Source organism: Lipotes vexillifer, unplaced genomic scaffold (assembly GCF_000442215.2).
Source record: "Lipotes vexillifer unplaced genomic scaffold, Lipotes_vexillifer_v1.1 scaffold427, whole genome shotgun sequence".
NCBI lineage: Eukaryota > Metazoa > Chordata > Mammalia > Artiodactyla > Lipotidae > Lipotes > Lipotes vexillifer.
In genome coordinates this window covers 275,234-297,568 of record NW_006790467.1, presented here as the reverse complement: position 1 = coordinate 297,568, position 22,335 = coordinate 275,234, and the positions used below count along the sequence as shown (strand labels likewise).

Below are 22,335 nucleotides of genomic sequence, written 5' to 3'. Positions count from 1 at the left end.
AAAATGTTTTGGTATCCTTGGGCAGGAGTCTTCATTTAGTCTATCACATCATTGAAACCAAGTTAGAATTCCTTTGCTAATTGTCATGGATTTGAAGATGATATAGTTCAGTTAATATGAATAGACTCAGATACTTAAATAACTAGCCATGAAGTAATGCCATCTTTGTTGTCCTAGTTGAATCAGTATGTTTAAAAAAAATTCTCTGAAATCAAAACAAAACAAAACATTGAAGTGGAAAGGTCCATTGGTTTGATTATGCCATCATTCTTCTTAAAAAGGAAGGGGAAAATGTCTCCCCAGATGGACAGAACAGGCTACTCACTATTTCATCAGGTGGATATTAAAAAGTTCCAAGTCACAAATTCAACATTAGATGGCTAAGACTATAAATAGGACACAGTTAAGTCTTAGTTCTATTAGACATGCCTCTTTGAAGAAGAGATTTCTAACATCCTTTAGTGAATGCTGAGGTATTAGGAAGACATGATTATGGATGGTCTGATCACAGCTGTAATAGCACAGTGTTAAAAGAAAAAAAGACAAAACATTATTGCTAGGTAAGCATGGAACAGCTTAAATACAGAGAGGGATGAAGTGATTGACGGGAACAATCTCACGGATTACTGCTTTGGCACGAAGATTCTCGCATTCAGCCAGCTTGCCAAATAAATTGACCAGAGAAAAAGAAAGTCAACAGATAAACTTCAGGAATTAAGCTTATTAATGGATTTTCATGCAGAAATGTATCCACCCACCATGATAGGAAAAGGCTTCCTTTGCTTTCCCAGCTGCTACATTATACATTAAAATATTTCAACATAAATTGCTGATGGGATAGAGACATTTTTCCTTTTTAAATGAATGTTCACTGACCTGAGGCAATGTTGTACTATATCCATTAATGTTGAGCTGATTTATATTTGAACTAGAACAAGTTGTTTGATTTAATCATGAACTGAATATATTTAAATATAGATTGTTCATCTTCACAGCCTTCTCTCCTCTTTTCTTTTATTTAGAGTAAAATTTCACTGCTCCATCCATAATTTAAGAACAGGCAAGGAGGTAATTGGAATTGGAGGTAAATTACATTCTTTTATAGAAAGTGTAATTATCAGAAGTTAGTTAAAAACACCTCTATTCTGTTTTAATTTTCATGCATGGAGCAGTTGTTTTGACAGATGGATGGACTTTATTTTTGTAACTGTCCAGGAAAAGTCTTTGTAACACACTCTAATCAGTGCTGCATATTTGTGATGTTTGTTTTTGAATCACTGTGCATTTGGCTTCTATATCCTTTTCTGGGGGTAGACATTTTCTTTCTAAGTTATTTTTCCAGGCTAATATCTCTGTGTGTAATTCCTCTCTACATTTGACCTGAAGGCACTAGAAACTCTTAAAAAATAAGTGTAAATGGTTTGTCACTAGGGATAAATCATTGGTCTTCATGTGTGGCCTTGGGTTTGCTGGTTTATAACTGCCTTTACTTTTACTACTAGGCTAAGCTAACAATTTATAATGCTGTTGTTCTGGAGTACATTTCAGTAAAATAAGAGGTCAGTATGGTTGCCTGACTCTCGGGAAGCCAACTCGTGGCTAAACTTGTCTGTGTGTATCAACTTAAATTCCAAAAAGGACCAGGTTTGAAAAATGAATTCATTTTGAACTGATTACATTCTCTTTATTACGTTGTAAATCCACCAGTGCTGAGCAAAGCAGTGCAGAAGTTGAATGCCAAAAAGTACATTACATTCTGAGTTTTAAGAATCGTCACGGTTCAAGAAAAGGTCAGAAACACTCTTCTTCTGTCTCCCTAGAGCAGAAATGTGTGAAGTGTGTTTCCTTTTTCTGCCATGCTTCCTTTTTTTTAAGAGGAATGTCCAGGCTGCTTCCAAATAAAATGAATATCCCGTTTTGGAACACTCAAAAACCTTGGCAGCAACACGCTGGAGAATGAAGGCAAATGAATGACAGGGATTGATAACTCTTTTATGTAGGTTTTCTATTTAAAGAACAGTCATTACTCACAATGTCTCTTTCAAGTTTTGGGTTCTTCTCTGTGCAGTTCTTTTAATTCACTGTTTCTTCCTAAGTTGTTATTGATGAGTTTTCTTGCAGCTATTTTAAACCAATTTTGAAAGTATTTCATTCAATTTCTTTGTTTCAGTTCAAGTGTCTTAACATACTCTCTAAACCCCAGAAATTTCTCTCCATTCTATTTGCATCAACCTTCACTTCAAAATAATGTTGAGCTAGCCCCCAGGCACAGAGACAGTACAACCTGCTGCCACCTGGGAAAGTTCACTGGGAAAATCATTCCAGGCCTCAGGCCAGTAGGCTGGGTCTAGCTGCTTTGTAGGACAGATAGAATCCTTATCAACATTCTCAGTAGAACCCTTTGCCAGGTTTCACAACTATAGTCCTGTGATTTTTTCCAGCAGCTCTGTAGAGGAATAGTTGTCATATTAGAGTGGTGCTTCTTTGACAGTTAATAGAGAACAAAATAAAATTAGGATATTCAGTGTGGCTCAGTTCCCTAGTTCTCAAGAATCCTGAGAATTTTTCAGTCAATAATTATTGCTAATCAGTTACCCAATCTATGAGATAAGAACCCACAGATTCTATAATCTTAGAATTCGTAACAGTTGCAGAAGTGACATAGCCTTCATTTGTATGCACAAGTATCTGTGCTCATGAAATATTTCCTTCCTTTTTTTTCCTTTATTGCAGAGAACTAGGGTCTGTTCTCAAATTTCTAGGATGCCCTGAGGTGTTAGTAATGAGATTAGAGAAATTGGGTTTTAAATTGCCTGCATATCTTTATAGATATGACTGTGGGCAAACTAAAACCCTGTTCTTTTCTAAAATGAACAATACATCCATCTGGGTGTGCCACTACTCTTTATTAGAATATTCGTTTGCTTACCAATATGTGTGTGCACATCCAGTTTCTCAATTTCAACATATGGTGCTGGAACTGGTTGTTTATAATCTTGAATGCTATAATATTGAGTCCACTGTCATGGATAGCTGTCTTTATGTAAAAGCAGAGTATGTGACCACCTACATGTTTCAAAGAAAGAGGTGCCATAAAACATTTTCCTGAAAATGACTTATTTCCAAAGGACTGCATTTTCTTAAGAGTACAAGGTTAAGCCCTTTGGGTAAGACTCATGAATGTCTTATTTGTAAATGAGTTTATCAGATGTTTCCCTGTCCACAGCCTCTTTCCTCTGCCCAAGAATCCATGCCCTATCCTCTTGGGGAAGGAGGAGAAACTGCTACAGAATGGGGAGTTTGTGACTAAAAGTCTTGGAAGTTAGGTTATATCTGAGCTTATCTAAGGTTATGTCTAAGATGTACCGTGTTCATAGTGGTACATGGATAAGATGCATGTACTCTTTAAGTTAGGAAATTTCTCTTCTTAGAAAGTTGCAAAATCAGTTGATTTCAGTGCTTAATTTTCTATGTTATGCCTTGCCAGACAAAAGAAGGATTCAGGATCTAAGTAGCAAAACAGTGGGAGAAATTAGATGTGTATTTTAGTTACTCCCCTCAACTACTCAGCATATAATAAGAGAGCATGAGGAGTCGTAACTGGCAAGTTTCATATTTTTCCTTAAAAAGATCTAATTCACCTTTGGGATGATGTTTATAGGTCATCCTCAGATGTCATCTAGAAAAATCAGTGATGATGGAAAGCAAGTATTTGAATTTAACAATTATTCTTCTCAGATTTGGTCTGCTCTTTATTTTATGGAGGCAATAAAGTTAATACCAAAATCATCAGCTACAATCACAGAATACAAGTGTCATGTGGAAATGTACTTAAATAATTGTAACACCTCAGTTATAAACACCAACGGACTACATAAGTCTAAATGTATTCTGAGCTTTCACTTGAAGAGTCATATGTTGTAGAGAGTGACTTTGGGAGTGTTACACACTTGGAGGCGCAAGAACAAACCCAATCCACTGTTATGTTTGCCAGCATTACTTGCACTATAGTCTGCTTTTGATCTTTATCTGCATTTTTAGTTACATATTTGGCTCTTATTTATAAATGTTTAATAGGCAAAAACACAAAACTACGTGTATAAGAAAGTCTATGATCAATAACAATTTTCAATGTAATTATTATTTACCATATGAATACTCAATTGGATATTAAAAATGGGTATTGTATATTCCATGACAAACTCATATTTTCTACTTATATGTATTTAATTTTTAAGATTTTCTGTATGGTTAATAGACCATAACATTTTATTTGAAAATATTTTGATAGTTTGAATTTCTCTTTTCATTGTTTTATTTTTACAGTATTGATATGGACTCATCTATTTAAAAATAGTTGGCAAAAATTATGTCTTTTCTGCTCTGGATTTCTTTGGCAATAAAATTATCTAGTTTATATTTTGACTGTCTGATTTTTTCCCCTAAATCTTTCCTTAACAGGAACAAAAGGCTAAGATTCCTATTTGTTTGTAGAACTACATTTTCTTTCACAGGATCTATAGATATAATAGAGTATATAGAAAAAATATAAAGAGCTCTGTCCATTTATCTCTTAGGTGACATTTTATTTGGGTAATAAAATGGCAGGAATGTCTAAACTTCTATAAATAATAAAAAGATATGACTATAATTCCCTCTTAGTAGCTGTTTTTTACTGGGGGATCCATGACTCATTGGGCAGGGGATCCACGTATGGGTTTAGGATGTACGTGAACTGCATGAAAATATTTATTAATTATAGCCACTCTAATAAAGACCCTTCAGCCTATAGACATTCCAGACTCTAACACCTTCTCTATCTCATCTTATACCCAAATTGCCTTTGGGGGTTAAACGACTTTTTCAAGAGAAGGTGGTTTTGTCTTCTTAGGGTCTATAAAGCTCACTAGTAAGAAGCACTACTGAAGTTCAAAGTCAATCACCCATCATTATGAGTTACTAATGATGTTTCAAATTCATATTTAATAGAAGGTTGTATTACCTTTTATTTTTGATTTACTTTTCCAAAATTAAACTCAGAGCTGACTTTTGAAATTTTCACCATTGTTATGATTTAAATAATTCATTAACCATATAATTTGCTGTTTCCCTCATTTCTAGAAAAGTCACATATGATAATCGGTTATCTATAACTTTATTCCACTTTTGTATAAATAAATTATAAATAGTTTTAATAAAAACATTAAAGAGAATATTATATTTTGCCCCCCCCAAAAATAAGAACTTCTATATTTCATGTAATAATGCAAGCAGACACCTTCTGTATTTTATGTAATAATGTGAGCAAACAATAGAATATTAAGCCCTAAAAATGATGTGAAAGGACACAAAAGAAATCTGTTCAAACATGCCTAGCTCCCTAGAGGATACTTCAGCCATGCTGACCACTAGAACTCACTGGTTTTCCTTTTGTTTTACAGAAAGAATGTGCTAATTTCATCAAGGTGCTTAAGGCTTATAATCAGACTCACTTGTATGCCTGTGGAACAGGGGCTTTTCATCCAGTTTGCACCTACGTTGAAATTGGACATCATCCTGAGGTAAAGCTGGCTTTTAAAAAAAGGTGTTTGTCCATGACCCCTTCCTATTCAAATGCTTCATTACTAATTTCTTCAGTTCATTTAGCTTCTAGTTGCTATTCATTGGGACCTACTTCGAATTCAGATGCTGTTATTAATTTTAATCTGTGAATGCAAAAAGAATGAGACCATCACTCAACAATAACTGTGGAACAGGAGGAAGGAAGGAAGCATTTGCTTTCACTGTGGATTACAGAGTCCAATCCATTTTGCATGTGCAGCAGATGTCAGCAGGCTGAATGTGTACTGTTTTCTCCTTCATTTGTATATTGCCAACTTTTCCCCTCCATTTCCATCCTTAGCCAGAAGTGTCTGCCACCGCAGTTGTTTTCTTCTGCCTAGGGATTAAGAAAGGATGCCATACATGTACACAATGATCTGATCTCATGTTTGACCTAAATTACTCACATTTATGTTCTTGCTTAGCTAGGCTTTGCTTTTATATTTTGGGCTATTATTTTGTCAGTATAAAAAAGGAAAAAAAATGTTTATTTGTCTATTACTCCCACAAGATGTTTTAGTGAGGAAATTAAAGTTAGGGAAATTTAAGTACAACTTGCAATTAGAGATGTATTTAAAGGAAAAGTTACTAGTAGGAAAGCAGTTCCATGAGTTGGATTTATCAATAGCCTTAAATTATAAGCCCTTTTATAATTTTTGGCACAAAATCCTAAGAAGAACAAAAGTGTTCATGTGGTGAGAAAATCATTTGTGACAGAATTTTCTTTCAGACTGGAATTCAGAAATACTCAACAGATAAAGAATTTGTTCCCAGAATATTTCTAGAATCCTAAAGATAAAATATAATTTACATGTTAGCCACTTCTTTATAACTTAAACTCTAGAGCCTTTCTCTATATTTTCTTAATGGGTACAAAAGTGTTACAAATATGTTCTTTCAACCCAAAGACTTAGAAATCAAAACAGTTTGTGTTGTGCCTTCTTTGTATAAGAAAACACCTTTGAGGCTATGTGGTTTCTAGACTGAACACAATTATTATGACTTTCCTGATGATCCTGGGAAGATAAAAACCCTTTACCGGGCTTCCCAGGTGGCGCAGTGGTTGAGAGTCCGCCTGCCGATGCAGTGGACGCAAGTTCGTGCCCCCGTCTGGGAGGATCCCACATGCCGCGGAGCGGCTGGGCCCGTGAGCCATGGCCGCTGAGCCTGCGCGTCCGGAGCCTATGCTCCGCAGCGGGAGAGGCCACAACAGTGAGAGGCCCACGTACCGTAAAAAACAAACAAACAAACAATCAAAAAACCCTTTACCAAGGTCTCATCGGCATAGACAGTTGCCCTCATCAGCCTCTTCTCCCACTGCATCCTTCTTCCTTCCTTTACAAGTATGCATACTGTCCTTGCTGACATACCCAAGAGTTTTAAGTAAAAATTAACTTTAAGGAAGGGCAGTTCCACCTAAATTACTTGTTTCATATTGATGAAATTAGGAATAATTTCCTGCACGCGGTCCTGGACACTTTACATACTTAACTTTTCAGTAACTTCTGGATAAATCTCTCCCTCTTTCTTTCCTTCTCAGCTCTTTCCTATAGTCAGGCACCCTAAAATTGGGGCTCACTTCTCTGTTTACTGGAGACAGCTCTGGAGAACTTTCCCCATGTCGTATTGCACTTTTTACATCTGCCAGGCATCATGCTGTATAAGACAGTGGGGTCCGGACAGCTGAGCTCCAAGCACAGGTTGGTGGAAAAGATATAGGCTTTAGGGACAGATCTGACTTCTGATCATGGTCGGCAACTTACTAGCTGTGGAACACTGGAAGAATTACTTAACCTCTCTGAGACTCTGTCTCATAATATGTAAAAACAAAACAAATCTCTGTGATTCTCAGTGTCCATATGTTTTAAATGAGAAATTGACTTATTACCTCCAACTGCCTTCCAACCCTCCCAGCGGGGCATGACCCACTGACATTTTTTGCTGTAGAAACTCAGGGAGTTCTAATCCCATCATTGTTAAAGGCAGGTCACCTGGCCTCACACTGCAGGGCTTTGGTCCAACCTCAATTCAGTACTGGATGCTTGATAAGGAGCAAGCTACTAACTTTCTTTGTGTCTTTGTTTCTGCTCTAGAAAGTGGTCATGAGAATGGTCTCCACCTCATATAGTTGTTGTAAGAGTTTAATGTTGTCTAATAGGTAGTAGATACTGAAAAAAAAAACGTGGATTATCATTTTAAAAATAGAAATGGGGCCTTCCCTGGTGGCGCAGTGGTTGAGAGTCCGCCTGCCGATGCAGGGGACACGGGTTCGTGCCCCGGTCCGGGAGGATCCCACATGCCGCGGAGCGGCTGGGCCCGTGAGCCATGGCTGCTGGGCCTGCGCGTCCGGAGCCTGTGCTCCGCAACGGGAGAGGCCACAACAGTGAGAGGCCCGCGTACCGCAAAAAAAAAAAAAAAAAAAAAAAAAAAAATAGAAATGTGTATCTCAGGCTGAAAGCAGTTTCAGGGTTTATGGTGATAATTATCACCTTGTTGTTAAATGTACCTCATTCATCAGAGGTTGTATGTTACTGCACTGGGCTCTCATTGTTGCCAGGTCATTCTGTACTTAGCTTAATTTCCTCCATTTTTAAATTTGAAGCTTAGATGATCTTGGTGGCCGTTTAAATTAAAATATCATATATTGTTCCTGTATTTTTACCATTTTCCCCAAAATGTAGTTTTGTTTTGTGTTTTTTTCTTTTTGAAGTTGCTCTTTAGCATAGTTCCTTCCTTCTCATCTCATCAACTACTTTATTGCTGCTTTATGGATGGGTGGGAAAATGCAGAGGTGCAGCTTCTGGAGCCAGGCCATTTACCCAGGAAAATGGAGCAGGCCATTTCCTCCACTGAAATAGATAAATAAAGCTTCCCATCTCCTTAAGGTGGGATATTGATGTACAAGTATTTTCCTGAAATCCTAAAACTCAGAACCTTTGAGCGAAGTCCTCCTTCAGAAGCTCAGTGATCTTGATTTGCATGGCAACTATACATGGGGAGATACTGTTCCAGACTGTTTAGGGGGTCAGAGGGAAAATGATTATGCAATTACCTGGGGGAATTTGGAGCAGTCTAGACAGTCAATCTAGGAAATTCTGGAAAAGATATTATCACGATGGCTTGTCTAGACAACATAAAATTTAATTTTCAATGCTTAAGCTGCCTTAAGAGACAATCTGCTTTAAATTGATCTATATTGGTACTAAAAATACTACACTCGGATTTAAACAGTTATGCTGTTTTTGAAGTTGAGAAAAAAGAGACAATATGTGCTTCATGCCGTTAGCAAAATAATGCTGGTAATGGAAAGATTGGAAGAATAAGAAATAAAATAATAATCAGGACTGAGGCCAGGATTGGATAAGAGTTCATAAGGTCTCATGAAGTTTGAATTTAGTAACTTTTATTTATAAGGATGGATCTTCAGAAAGAACCAAGACAAATCTTTCTCCTATATTCTGGTTGAAAAGTAGCATGTATACTTTGCTGTTCCTGCCCCATTCTACATAAAATAGTGAAATCGTTTACTTTTTAAACTTCTGTCCAGCCTTTACATATTACAAATAATTTTATCATACAAAAAAGGACATTTTGCTTTTGGTTTTATCATGAATTCATGGACATTTTAACATCCAGTTTTTTCTTTGCAGTGCTCTTCCTTTAAAGTAACTCTTTGTCTTACATTGAGTCCCCAAGATTGTTGAAATTCATTGTTAGAAATTATGGACTTACCATTCCAGATGGCTGGATGCCACAGAAGACATCACTTTTGAAACAAAGCAAGACTTCCTTCATCATTTAATAGCTTCAGATCTTATACGAGGATATAGCAATTCCTTTTAAATAATCATGAACAGTTTGCAAAAAAAAAAAAAAGAAAAAATCTTGTTTAGTCTTCTAATTATGAAAATAGACCCAATTTTGCTCTTCTAGCATTTTAATAGCAATATTTAAACTCCTGAATACTGTATTCCAAAACTACTCTTGCTATATAGTGAATGCCTTATGACCACACACGGTATGTCATTTATTGCTGTATTAAGCAGATTTTGTGTTTGTGTTTCCTGTAGTACAATTGGGAATTGGTAGACCTATTAATTAACTCCAGTTCTATAAGATGTGTCAGTCAATTCTTGGTTATCCTCCAGTAGTACTTGACATTGCAGATAACTCCCAGTGAGGTCACATGCTCCATACGCATGTGTGTGTTTATTATTAAAATGCATGCAGAGTTCGCGGAAGGAATGATTCAGAGCTAGAGTACAGATGAGTTTTGTGTTTAAGCTTTCAGCATCCATGCCATTCAAATGAAAAGTGTAAGTCATCCTTACGAGACAGAATATTCCCAAAAGGCTTATAGTATATGGTATTTCCCTTTCAAATTTACATCTGTTAATAAAAAAAAATGTATGAATTTAGGAGGAGTATAGCTTTTCGAAGAAGTGTCTGGATGTTTTCTCAAATTCTAAACGGGCCTCCTCCTTGTACTGGGAAGGAAATCTAAAGAAAGATGGACCCAGATGAGAGCTGGAAAATATTAACTCTATAAATACTCTCATAATGTCATGATCTCAATTTATGATAGAACCAAAGGGACATTAAGAAATGCAATGAAGCTTAATGGCTATCTCTAAGGTCATTTCTACCATGACAACTAATATATCAAGATGTAAAATGAAATGTTTTGTCTGGTTCTTCTCTTCCACCAAGAATAAGAGTTTGCTTTTATGTAAAACTTTGAATCACATGCTCTTAGTAACAGTCTCCAGGTCCAAATACTACTTAAGTGGTAGCTAGTGCTCTCTCGACTAATTTATACATCTAATCTAGCTTTTTCTAATTGAGTTATCTCTCTCAGTGTGTTATGTCATTGAGTCCAATAGAGTACAAGTTTATTTCTAAGAGGAAATGCTAAAGCTCAGAAATTTAGATATCTTGGTAAAGCAATGAGGCGTTGTTTTGGGGTTGGTTACATCATTCCATCTTTCTTAGATCATGTCTTGGAGTCTGACTTTTCCCACTTATGTTAGTAGGTTAGGTGGGAAAAGTCAGGATTCCTTGGTGATTTCTTCTCGGCTTCATCATTTCCACCAGAGGCAGTGTGTCCCTCATTTGCACTCTCAAACTGAGCCAAGCGTGGTTAGAGCAAGACCATTATGGTTTCCAGGTTTTTCTTCCCTAATCTTTCGATACTTGAATCATGTTGGAAGGTGGACCATACAAGTTACCATGCTGAGTAAACAATACCACCGTTTATATTGCAGATGAAATTTTAAAATGCTTTGCTGTTTGTATTTGAGAAAAAGAATCACAGTTCATAAATTCTGTGACCTTAACAGCTCAGCAGTGTATTTCTTGTGAGCTATTCACATTCTAAACTCTAGATATTATCAGTGAGGCTGTTTCTCAAAATCAGCAGAACTAGTGTCCAAGTGAGGTAGTAGGGAGACCTAAGTTATGATTAGAAACAAGTTTAGGAAAAAAAAAAAATCACAAATGGTGAAAGAGAGAGAGAGAGAGAACCAAAAATCCAAACCAGCATCTCCTATACCCTATTTAAAAGATTTCAAATCACCATTTTATATTTTGACTGGTTTGCTCTAAATATAGGGTATGAAAACACCATAGTTATGAGATTAATACACTTTTACCCTCTACACTTATTTGGCTCAATTGTAAAATGTTTTCTTTTTTCCCCCCTCATAGTATTTCATCACTTTTTATTCCTAAGAACAATGACAGAAAAAATAGAAATGTTAGCATTCAGTTCTTAACTTGCAGAGTATTTAGTTTCATGTTTTGTCAGATCTGGTTCACCTAGTGCCAGAAAAAGAATTTGAATAAAATTAAACAGTTTTCTTAAGGCCGTATTGGTGCCGTGATGTCATTATCAATTACTTATTAAAAGACTATGTTATCCGTAGTACTCAATTTCTCAGTGACATCTTCATTCACAATCAATACAGACATAAGGACTAAATCATAAACAGCACATTGACCAATATATATTTTTCTTTTCTTCATAACTACTAGTAGGTAGTTTGGATCGAAGACTTTATATTTCTTGGAGCTAATCTGTCACTGGAGGTGTGTACTCCAACTTAAATCTTTCTCTTACTGTGCCCTTTTTGATTGATTGCTTTGCACTCATTCCCTGTATAATCTATTTTAAAAGGAAGTTTCTGTTTATAAAACCTGTAATTTGTTATCAATATTATATTTTTCAAAAAACACAAAGAGTAGTGCTAAACCCCATTGCCTGCTCACCTGTTTGGGCTGTTTTCATCTCTTTTGTTCTTCCTCTTCATGACCCTTTCTTTGCCCTTGAACTCTAGTTCTGTTTTTCTTCCTTTATCTCTTTGTCTTCTTGCCTAAATTACTTCATTTGGAACCAAAGTTTAAGGTAGTGGAAGTACAGCTTGGATATATAGGTGAGAAGGAAGGCATTAATTTAATATATTTGAAACTTGGGGAAAATACCAAGATAAATTTAGACTGAATTTCCACAAATCAGAATATGTTTACCTCCTCTTGGAGTGTGTTTCAAATAGGCCTCAGCAAGCTATCTTGTAGATTTGTTTTAAATCATGATTGTTCACTTTGATGATAACCTGAGGAAATGATACAAGTCCATTCTAAATTATTTGGATAACTGCCTCATAATCATGTAAAATCTTAAGATTTTAGTGCTCTCGTTTGCTTAAGGCTTATAAGCATGTGAGTGCCAAGGATATACCTTTAATATTCTTGGGCTAATAAGAAGGAAACAAAGGTTGAGTTGTTATGCAAACACTGTCTTCCTGCCAAGTAAAGGCCAAAATGGGGTCAGAGTGGGCTTTGTGAAGGAAGATCTTGCTGTGGTTCAAAAAGAGAAAAGTAAATTACCCCAGAGCACAAAGGAAGGTAGAACTGCTAGCTTCAAAGACTAGCTTCTGGTCACTAGAACCATGTTCATATTGTAAGAAGGTATTTACTTTTCAAGATACACAAAGATATTATTGTCCCATTGCTTTGCTATTGCTAATTTCAATTGTATTTGCTTTCTAGTTCTGTTGGTACTTAATTTTAATCAGGAAGAACCTATATTTAGCTTTATAATTTTATAAATTTAGTTACTATTAGAAAATATGCTATGTAAGGTAACTGGTGGCACACTAAGAAGATACCTTGTGGTAGCTTTTAAGCAGATAGTGTCACCTGTTTTTCACATCTGAGGACACTCCCCTTGCTCTAGTGTAATGGCCTCTGGTCTAGGTTCCTCATGGCTCTCAGCTGCTTCATGTAGTCAATTTGGACGTGATGCGAGCTGAGGAAATAGAAAGAGCAAAGGCTGGTGCTGTGAATCAGCGTGAGGTGATGAGCATAGCACTGAAGTGAAAAGGAAAGACATAATGAGAAAACCAGAAGTTCTGGAATAAAGGTTTTATTTATTAAATAGATTTGGGGGAATACTAGGAGATAATGGAGGCTTAACATTTATATGTAGGGCTCTTCAGCTTTGTAGCTACAATTCTGTTCAACTGCTACAATCAATGCCCAAGTGATCTTGGAAGCAATTTGTATTCAGAAGCAATTTATATTCAATAGAGATAAAATTGACTTTAATAAAAATATAAGAAACATTTTTCCTAAGCAAGGTTCTAACAGTAATGGTGAGGAACATAAACAAAAATGTCTGCCCTCAAAGGTTTAACATATACGTAAATATGTAACTTCAACATGGTGAAACATCAGTAATAATAACAACTATACTCCAAACAACTAGTATTTACTTAGCAGTAATTACGCTCTCTACTGGCTGCTTTGAATGTATTACCTTACTCAGTGTTCACAAAATCTGATGAGGTAGGCACTCTTCACATCCTCACTGTACTGATGAAAAATTAAGGGTTTCGTAGGTATTTTATAATGGGCCTGAGGCAATCATGCTATTCTTAGGTTTATGTCTGAGTGGAGAACCTGCTCCTTTAAAAGGAAGTACCAGCCCGGTACAGAGTGAGAGAAGGGTTAAAATCACTAATTCTGGGCTTCCCTGGTGGTGCAGTGGTTGAGAGTCCGCCTGCCGATGCAGGGGACACAATGATTTTGTAAAAATTGCAAATTGATAGATATCGCTAGTCAGATACTGAGATATATTTTCCTCTAGAATTGATGAGTGACATCTTGTGTCCCTAAGGTTTAAGAAGCCCCAAGCCTACTTGTGCTTTGTATGGGCTGCCCTAAGTACACACACCCCTCTAGCTTTTCTCTAGTGGAGTGGGAATATATTGGAGAATTGAAATCCAAAGGAAACCTAGAAAACAAAGAAAAAGAAAAGAGCACCTCTTCTTAACAAAACTCCCTGCAGCATCACAGACATGCAGAGGCTCCATGAGCCCAGAGAGCTCAGTGGTCTGTATCATTGCTCTCACAAACTCTTCTAAAGACCCTTGTAAGAGCCAAAATGGTGCAGAAGAGGGGGAGTCAGAGAGGAAGTGTTTGGGGGGGGGAAGCCCCATGGCATGTGAATACCTGGGCTCCGCCCCCCCCCCCCAGTTGCCACTAACCAGTTATGTCACCTGAGCAAGTCCCCCACCTGCCTTGGTAATTGTGAGCATCTTATCTACTTGCCAGGGGGGTTCAGTTGTGGACGGCGTGACATAATGCAAGTGGATACTGCTTTCTGATAGAAAAGATTGTCTTTAATTTCTCTCCAAGGGTTCCATTTACAAAAGAGAACGAAAACCTACTAATAGAAGTTTGCTCTGACTACCACTATTTGAGGTGAAAGGTCTTGTACAAGTGGAGCTATTCTTGGTTCCCACTAAGCCACAGGAGTCTGGCAGACAGGAATAGGTTGCAGATAGTGAGAGACCTGTTACAGAAGGAATGGGGACAATAAACTACTATTCAGCACTAGAAAGAAATGAGCTGCAAAGGCATGAAAAGACATGGGGGAACCTCAGATGAATATTATGAAGTGAAAGAAGCCAGTCTGAAAAAAGCTACATGCATTATGATTCCAAATGTGTGACATTCTGGAGGAAAACAATATACTATGGAGACAGTAAAAAGATCAGTGGTAGCCAGGTTTTGGGAAGGGGAGGGATGGTTAGGTGGAACACAGAGGATTTTTAGGGCAGTGAAAATACTCTGTATGATACCGTAATGGTGGATGCACGTCACTAGCCATTTGTCCAAACTCATAGAATGGACACCACCAAGAGTGAACCCCAATGTAAACTATGGATTTGGGTGATGGTGATGTGCCCGTGTAGGTCCATCACTTGTAACAAATGTGCATCTGGTGAGAGGTGTTGCCGATGGGGACGTTGCGTGTGTCTGAAGGCAGGGGTGTATGGGAAGTCTCTCTACTCTCTCCTCAAGCTTTCTGTGATTCTAAAACGGCTCTAAAATATCAAATTTACTAATTAAAAACCTAGAAGAGAGAATGGCATGTGGCCGTCTGCTGTTCCACCATTTCAGGTGGCCCAGCTGCTACAGCACACAGAGACGGACGGATGAGGGGTAGATGTCTCCGGGCTGTCCTAAAAAAGAAAAATGTCGATTTTATATTAACCATCTTTTTGAATTAGGTTACTCTTACTTCCGCCAAATAGACCAGTAGTAAGGAAGTAACAGATATATTTCCTGCAGGGTTTTTCTCTAGAAGCATGGTGAAAATCTCTTTGCAATCAAGCTCCACGGTCTGTCAGGAGGGAAAATCAATGTGGGTCACACACAGGGAAAAACAACCTGAATTTAAAGTAAATTTACTGAGAAAACTTCTGTTTCATATCCTGGCAGTTAAGGTTTCTTTCACTGGAAAGTGAAGGGAAGGGTCAGTCAAAAAAGAAAGGAAACTGTTAAAACTTTTAAAAGAGAGAAAGGAAAGGCAGGGAGAGACTAAAAAGAAATAAAGGTTTGGTGTTTAGGAAAGAACTGTATTAAAAGGGAGAGAAATACTGGGATTGCATAGGAAGAATAACAGACTTGAGATGTAAATTTCTCTTGAGATCCCTCTGGACCACTTAGGCTATGGGCTTAAGATTCATTATCACCTGTTGTCACTCCTCTGTGAAATTCACATGAGCTCTTCTGCAGTTTGGAATCACTTTTTTTTTTTTACAAATGCAAGACAGATTTCCCATGTCTACTTTCAACTTTTATGGGTGCTTTGAAAAAAAGATGTATTCTCCCCATGAAATTCTTAAGCCTTTGCAAATGCTGAAGTAATGAGTTAGCTTTAGAAATTGTGAAAGTACAGCATTATCCACGTATTTACTATTTTAGAATGGATTTTACTTGACTCAAAATATGTATTTGCTTCTTGCTTTCTTTAGCTTTTAAATTTTTTTAAAAAATTTTTATTTAGTTTTGGCTGCATTGGGTCTTTGTTGCTGTGCGCGGACTTTCTCTAGCTGTGGCGAGCGGGGGCTACTCTTCGTTGTGGTGCACGGGCTTCTCACTGCGGTGGCTTCTCTTGTTGTGGAGCATGGGCTCTAGGCACACGGGCTTCAGTAGTTGTGACTCGCGGGCTCTGGAGTGCAAGCTCAGTAGTTGTGGCACATGGGCTTAGTTGCTCTGCAGCATGTGGGATCTTCCCGGACCAGGGCTTGAACCCATGCCCCCTGCTTTGTCTGGTGGAATCTTAAGCATTGTGCCACCAGGGAAGCCCAAGAGTTGTGATTCTTTTTTACGCAAAGGGGATAACCAGAATCTGTAGCATTAATATACAGAAACAGATTTGAAATAGATTTCTTAAAATATATATATATTTTTTTAGATGTTGGGGGTAGGAGTTTATTAATTTATTTATTTTTTGCTGTGTTGGGTCTTCGTTTCTGTGCGAGGGCTTTCTCTGGTTGTGGCAAGCGGGGGCCACTCTACATCGCGGTGCGTGGGCCTCTCACTATCGCGGCCTCTCTTATTGCAGAGCACAGGCTCCAGACGCACAGGCTCAGTAGTTGTGGCTCACGGGCCTAGTTGATCTGTGGCATGTGGGATCCTCCCAAACTGGGGCTCGAACCCGTGTCCCCAGCATTAGCAGGCAGATTCTCAACCACTGCACCACCAGGAAAGCCCCTTATTCCTTAAAATATTTTAAAAATTAATGTTTCTCAATTCTCATTCAAAGTAAGTTTAGCAATGAAACATGCCCTTTTACTATTTCTCAATATTTTGATCACGTAATAAATATTTCAAGAACACAGAAGAATCTGGATATTACTATACATGGAATTTTAGATGATCTGATAAGCAGAAAATACTTAATTTTACATGGCACACAAATGATCAAATAACAGAAAATTGGTATAGTCTTTATTTCATTTTCCTTAATGTAAATGGGCCTTATCAAGCTATCTCTGCCTGTGAAGATATTGAAATATTAACATATTTTTTTAAAAAGCTACATTTTTACTCAAAATTAATTTTGTACTTGTGAGTCTTTAGAGTTTCCAGCTAGAATAAATGTATTTGGAAAAATATATTTTTATGTGAAAGGACATCTTTTAATCATTGCCTCAAAAATTGAATGACATAGGCTTTCAACTTTCACTTAACACATTATTTCTATCTTTGTCTGTTTTACTCAGATACTTTAGTAATTTCAATCCATTCCTATAGAAATGATAGAAAGTTAGATGTTAGTACCTGAGTACAGTGTTGAGATTTGTATGTTTACATGCAGGAATTATATTGTTTCAAATTGTCAGAAATCAAACCACATAGAATGACTACTTTCCATTTTTATTTCATTTTATTTTTCCTGTCTGCCGTTTTAATTCGATTGTGCATCTCTGGCCACTGAAAGCAATCTCAGGAATTGCTGAGTGGTTAAAAAGGGAGTCAAATGGGATCTAAAATCAATCCACCGGTCTGTCACTAATTCATTGTGTGACTTTTGCTGCCACTGAAATGACATTACACTGGTCTCCTCAACATTTTTATACCTCAGGATTTCTCTTGTGGTAAATAAATACCTATCTAATATGCATTATGGATATATATACTTTAAAAAGTAGGTGATGATGAAGAACTACAAGACTAGCTTCTGTTTTAACAAGTTACTTCACTTGAGATTACTACAAAGCTTTATACAGAAGGCTAAGAGTCTGGATATTTCTAGTGTTGCAAATGGGGTTTTGTATACATGCTCCTTTTAAGTGCTTTTATCCTGGCAAACTTTTCTTCTTTTGATTTTATTTTGTTGGCATTTAATAGCTGTTGTACTACATATTTAAATTAACCTGGAAAGGATAGATGTTTAGTGTCCCATATTGACTTGCCCTTTGCTGGCCTAAATCTCAGAGGCAAATGGAAGATTTGCAGGGAGGAACACCTATTCTCTGTATTATGTCATGCTAGATAGCCGTCCTAGGTACTACCTTAACTCTAGGTACTACCTTAACACTACGTCAGATTTTTGCAAATTTTTGCAGATTTTTCCTAACAACAGTATGGAATTTTTAAACGTTCATGCTAAGATTGCACAGTCTCTTAGACATATATGAATTTTTTTCTAGAATAAGGTGTAATAACTTATCTGACAGAGGAATAGGAAAATATTATGCCATTGATAAGCAAAATATTTCCATTTTTACCATGCAAACGACCAGAAAACTAGATGTGAATTGACTCCCCTTTGTTCATAAATTCATCAGAGGCGATCAATAGTTTCCAATCTCTTTTTTTTAAAATAAATTTATTTGTTTTATTTATTTATTTTTGGCTGCGTTGGGTGTTCATTTCTACACGTGGGCTTTTCTCTAGTTGCAGAGAGCAGGGGATACTCTTTGCTACGGTGTGCAGGCTTCTCATTGCAGTGTGCAGGCTTCTCATTGCCGTGGCTTCTTCTGTTGCAGAGCACAGGCTCTAGGCATGCAGGCTTCAGTAGTTGTGGCTCGCAGGCTCTAGAGAGCAGGCTCTAGAGAGCAGGCTCAGTAGTTGTGGTGTACGGGCTTTGTTGCTCCACAGCGTGTGGGATCTTCCTGGACCAGGGCTCGAACCCATGTTCCCTATATTGGCAGGTGGATTCTCAACCACTGTGCCACCAGAGAAGCCCTCCAGTCTCTTGATTAAAATCAACTTCAGGTAAAATGAAAAAACAAAATGAAATGATGTGTTTGCCACATGGATGACAAAAATGTAATCCCATTCACTTTTCTACCTTATACTACTCAAGAGTCTGAAAATTTTAATAAGCTCCTAAGAAAGAAGTGAAAAGTACTTTTCAACTGTGCTGCTAAGAAAAATATTTTGATCTGGAAGATTTTAGTACTAAAAATTAAGTTGGAAAATTCGATATGCACAAGTCTACTGAAGCCCAGTACCATCCTAAGCAGAAAGCTCAGCAATATCTGATATCTTACTTTTTTTTTGATATCTTTTTAAAAAATGATGTGTCCAGAGTTAACATCTGACCACAATTTCCATGAATTTTTGCTTAAAAATATATGTTTATAAAATACTGTATCTTACAGTTACTGCATAGCTCCTCTAATTCCTGTCCTTCATTTCATAATATAGGAAATTTAAACTCAGATTGCTTAAATAGTATTCTCAAATCCAATGGCTACTTAGTGGTAAAAGCTGAACTTAAACTCAGCTCTCCTGACAGCCAATTCAGAGTTCTTTCCATTGCACTACATTGCCTTCACTCTCACTATCAAACATGGAAAAGGACGTGAAAGGCACAATTTTTCATTTACATCAAGCTGTTTATAAGTTTTTATTAAAATAAAGTGAATAAGTAAATAACATTAGATAATTACTTTTAAAATATAGTTTTACTTTATTTCTCCATGCATTCATGGTCTGATTATAAACTATATAATGTAATGTCAGGGAAAAATTGTATGATTTCTTTTACAAAATTTCTTTTCCTTATTCAAAATAAGTCAGTTGTTTCTTCAAAATAGACAAAATTTGAATGTTGTTTCAATACTTTATACTATTTTCCTTTATTCTCATTTAAGGTAGCTAGATTAAAGATGATTTCTATTAGTTGAAACAGTCAACATATATCAAATATTATCAAAGAAAATAATTGAAACATTAGGAAGGCAACCTGAACACTGTGAACACCAGAATCATGCAAAATTTCACCCACACACCTCTGCATACAATGGACAAGAACGACTAAACTCTTTGATCTCTCCTGGATGACATGAAAGAGTAAAAGGGGGAAAACAGTGTCTGTTAGAAAAAGGTTTTAATGAACAGGGTGGAGACCAGCTGAGTGTTGACATAGAGCATGAGAAAAGAAAAAGAATGCAGAAACAAATTTATAGTCATAGACTTCAATAGATCCAAAGAAAGTCTGATTTAGAAAAAAGATATTAAAATAATTGCAGTTTGATTTATATGTAAAATATTTATAATTCCTGTAGTGAGTTCTCTACAAATGTTTTCAATAGGAAAAATATATATATATTACATATGTATATAACTTTTATATATAAAACTATATATTACATATTATATATATGTGTATGTTTATAAACATAGTGATGACAACATCTTAGACAGAAATGTGAAGGTGTAATATAAGGAATGTAAGTCAGTTTAAACTGCCTGAACATTTATTGTAAATATAAATTTTAGTCTATTTTTCCTTTAACTTAAGGAAGTTGTGGGAAAAGTAGGTGTTTTGAAATGGATCAATTCTACAGGGATAGAATTTGCCTAGGTGTTGTCCATCATTCAACTTGCAACTATCCAAAGCAAAAATATTTTATCAGTACTTTATAAATTTGGGCGACTTTCAGGCTTGTGAGTTTTTGTATCCCAAAGGGTGGTGGTGATGGTTTTTCTTTTTTATGATTGGCATCATATGCTGTTATAAGTATAGATTCTGCTATCATGTGATTTATTATTTTCTAGGATTCTGACTGTTACACCAGCCGTTCCAAACCTTATGTCTGGTAGATAACATGTACCTATGTGACATTCTCTCCTGGGCACACCCATCATTATATGCATAAGAATATTCTGAAATATGAGCAGCTAAAAATAATGACATCAGAGCCTTAACTTTGAAAAATAATGACATAAGAGCCTTAAGCTTGAACTGGCCGTAGTTTCTTTAAAATAATAATAAAGTAAAAAGAAAACTATTGAAAATGTACATATTTAAGTTCAGGGAAGGAAGCCATGTTTGAGGTTAGGGAAAGTGAATCATGGGCAAAAATGACAAGAAGCCATGATCTTAGATGGGTGAGAAAGTATTTAGGAAATATGAAAAGAAAGATATTTGCCTCTACGATCATGCCTGTATGTAGTAGACTAAGTGGACTCTTCTGCTGGACACTAGACAAGTTGTGTAAAGGTCACCATGACTACAGTTCCACTTGGTGAAACAATGCTGTTAACTCAGATCCTGCCCCCTCCCTGCTGCTCACCACTTGGCCTGTCCAATCAGGTTATCACACTGAAGCCAGAGCAATTTTCTCAGGAAGCAAACAGTAGCCCACCACCTCTGTTTAAAGATAGCAACTAGGAAAATCTACTTTTTGGTTTTGGTCCTTTCTATCTCAGAATCCTTTTCTCGACCTTTATCCCCTTACCCTCTACTAACATTCTGGAGTTCCTTTTCTTTTCCTGGTTCCTTTAATTCCCTGTCTCTTTTCTTTTAGGTCTTTTCACTTATTGTGCCTCTTCCTTGGATCCCTTGGATATTTGCTTTAATAAATCATTCTCATCCTTCTGATTCCCAACTCAAGCATCACTTCCTTAGAGCAAGTTTCTATCACTTCTCTTGTATTGTAGATAATGCTACTATTATATATGCTCTCATAGCAGCACAGGTGAAAGGGCAGACAAATAAATAGATGCATATATTGTGTTAAGTCCTATAATAGGGATTAGAGAAATTTATCTGAAATAGGATATATATTTGCAGGAAGGATTCACCTTATAAACTCTGAACTGCTAAGGGTCATTTCTTCATCTCTCAAGGGTTAATTGTGATTAACAATTGTGATTCTTTTGTGCAAAAAGCCACAGGGTGTAGATCAGAATGAGGACCTGAAACAAAGATCCCCAGACAGTTTGAACCCTTGAATAACACCAAATAGTCCCTTTTTTAAAATGTGGGTACTCCATATTTTAATACAAGCCATTTTATAAATTTGACATATATCACCATTTTCATGTCAGGAATAATCCATATTGATGAACATATAAGTATGCTGAAATTTTAGCACTTTTGGGTTTTTTTTTGTCATTGGTATAATTGTTTTATCTCTGATATGCATAAGACCCTAAGCAGAGAACAGATTTAAGTAAAATTTTCACGGTAACGTTTGATCTGCAGTTGAAAGTTATTCTGCTGTCAGGGCCCTTATGTAGCAAGTCAGAAAAGAAGTAAATGAAGGATACACATGACTAAACTTATAGGAGGGAAGGGGGCCTAAGAGAAGAAAGGATTGAAGCAATATGCCTCCAAATCCATTTTGTTAAAATAGGTTGAGCTAACAGTGGAATTTATTGCATAATAATAGTAATGATAATAATAACATACCTATTACTTTTTATTTTGGGCCCTTTGTTTAAAATAATAGAAATTCTTGGCAGATTTCAGTGTTGTGAATCAAGTATGACACTTAAGATTCTGTGAGTGCTGTCACTTGTAATGTAACGTAACGTTTATGTTGACGTCTACATTTCTGTCCTGAAGACTAACACAGAGGAAGCAATAAATATAATTAGCAATGTAATGTTCAGCAGCAGCTTTTCCTGGCAGTGTAGGGA

At 36.6% G+C, this 22,335-nt stretch overlaps 1 protein-coding gene across 1 annotated transcript in view; it reads left to right on the top strand.

Moving 5' to 3' along the window:
- Positions 1-22,335, top strand: part of SEMA3A (semaphorin 3A) — a 231,644-nt gene that overhangs the window by 72,027 nt on the left and 137,282 nt on the right. Inside the window, exon 4 of the mRNA XM_007463740.1 lies at positions 5,442-5,561. Within this exon, the coding sequence (XP_007463802.1) occupies positions 5,442-5,561 (120 nt within the window). The remainder of the gene's footprint in view (positions 1-5,441; positions 5,562-22,335) is intronic.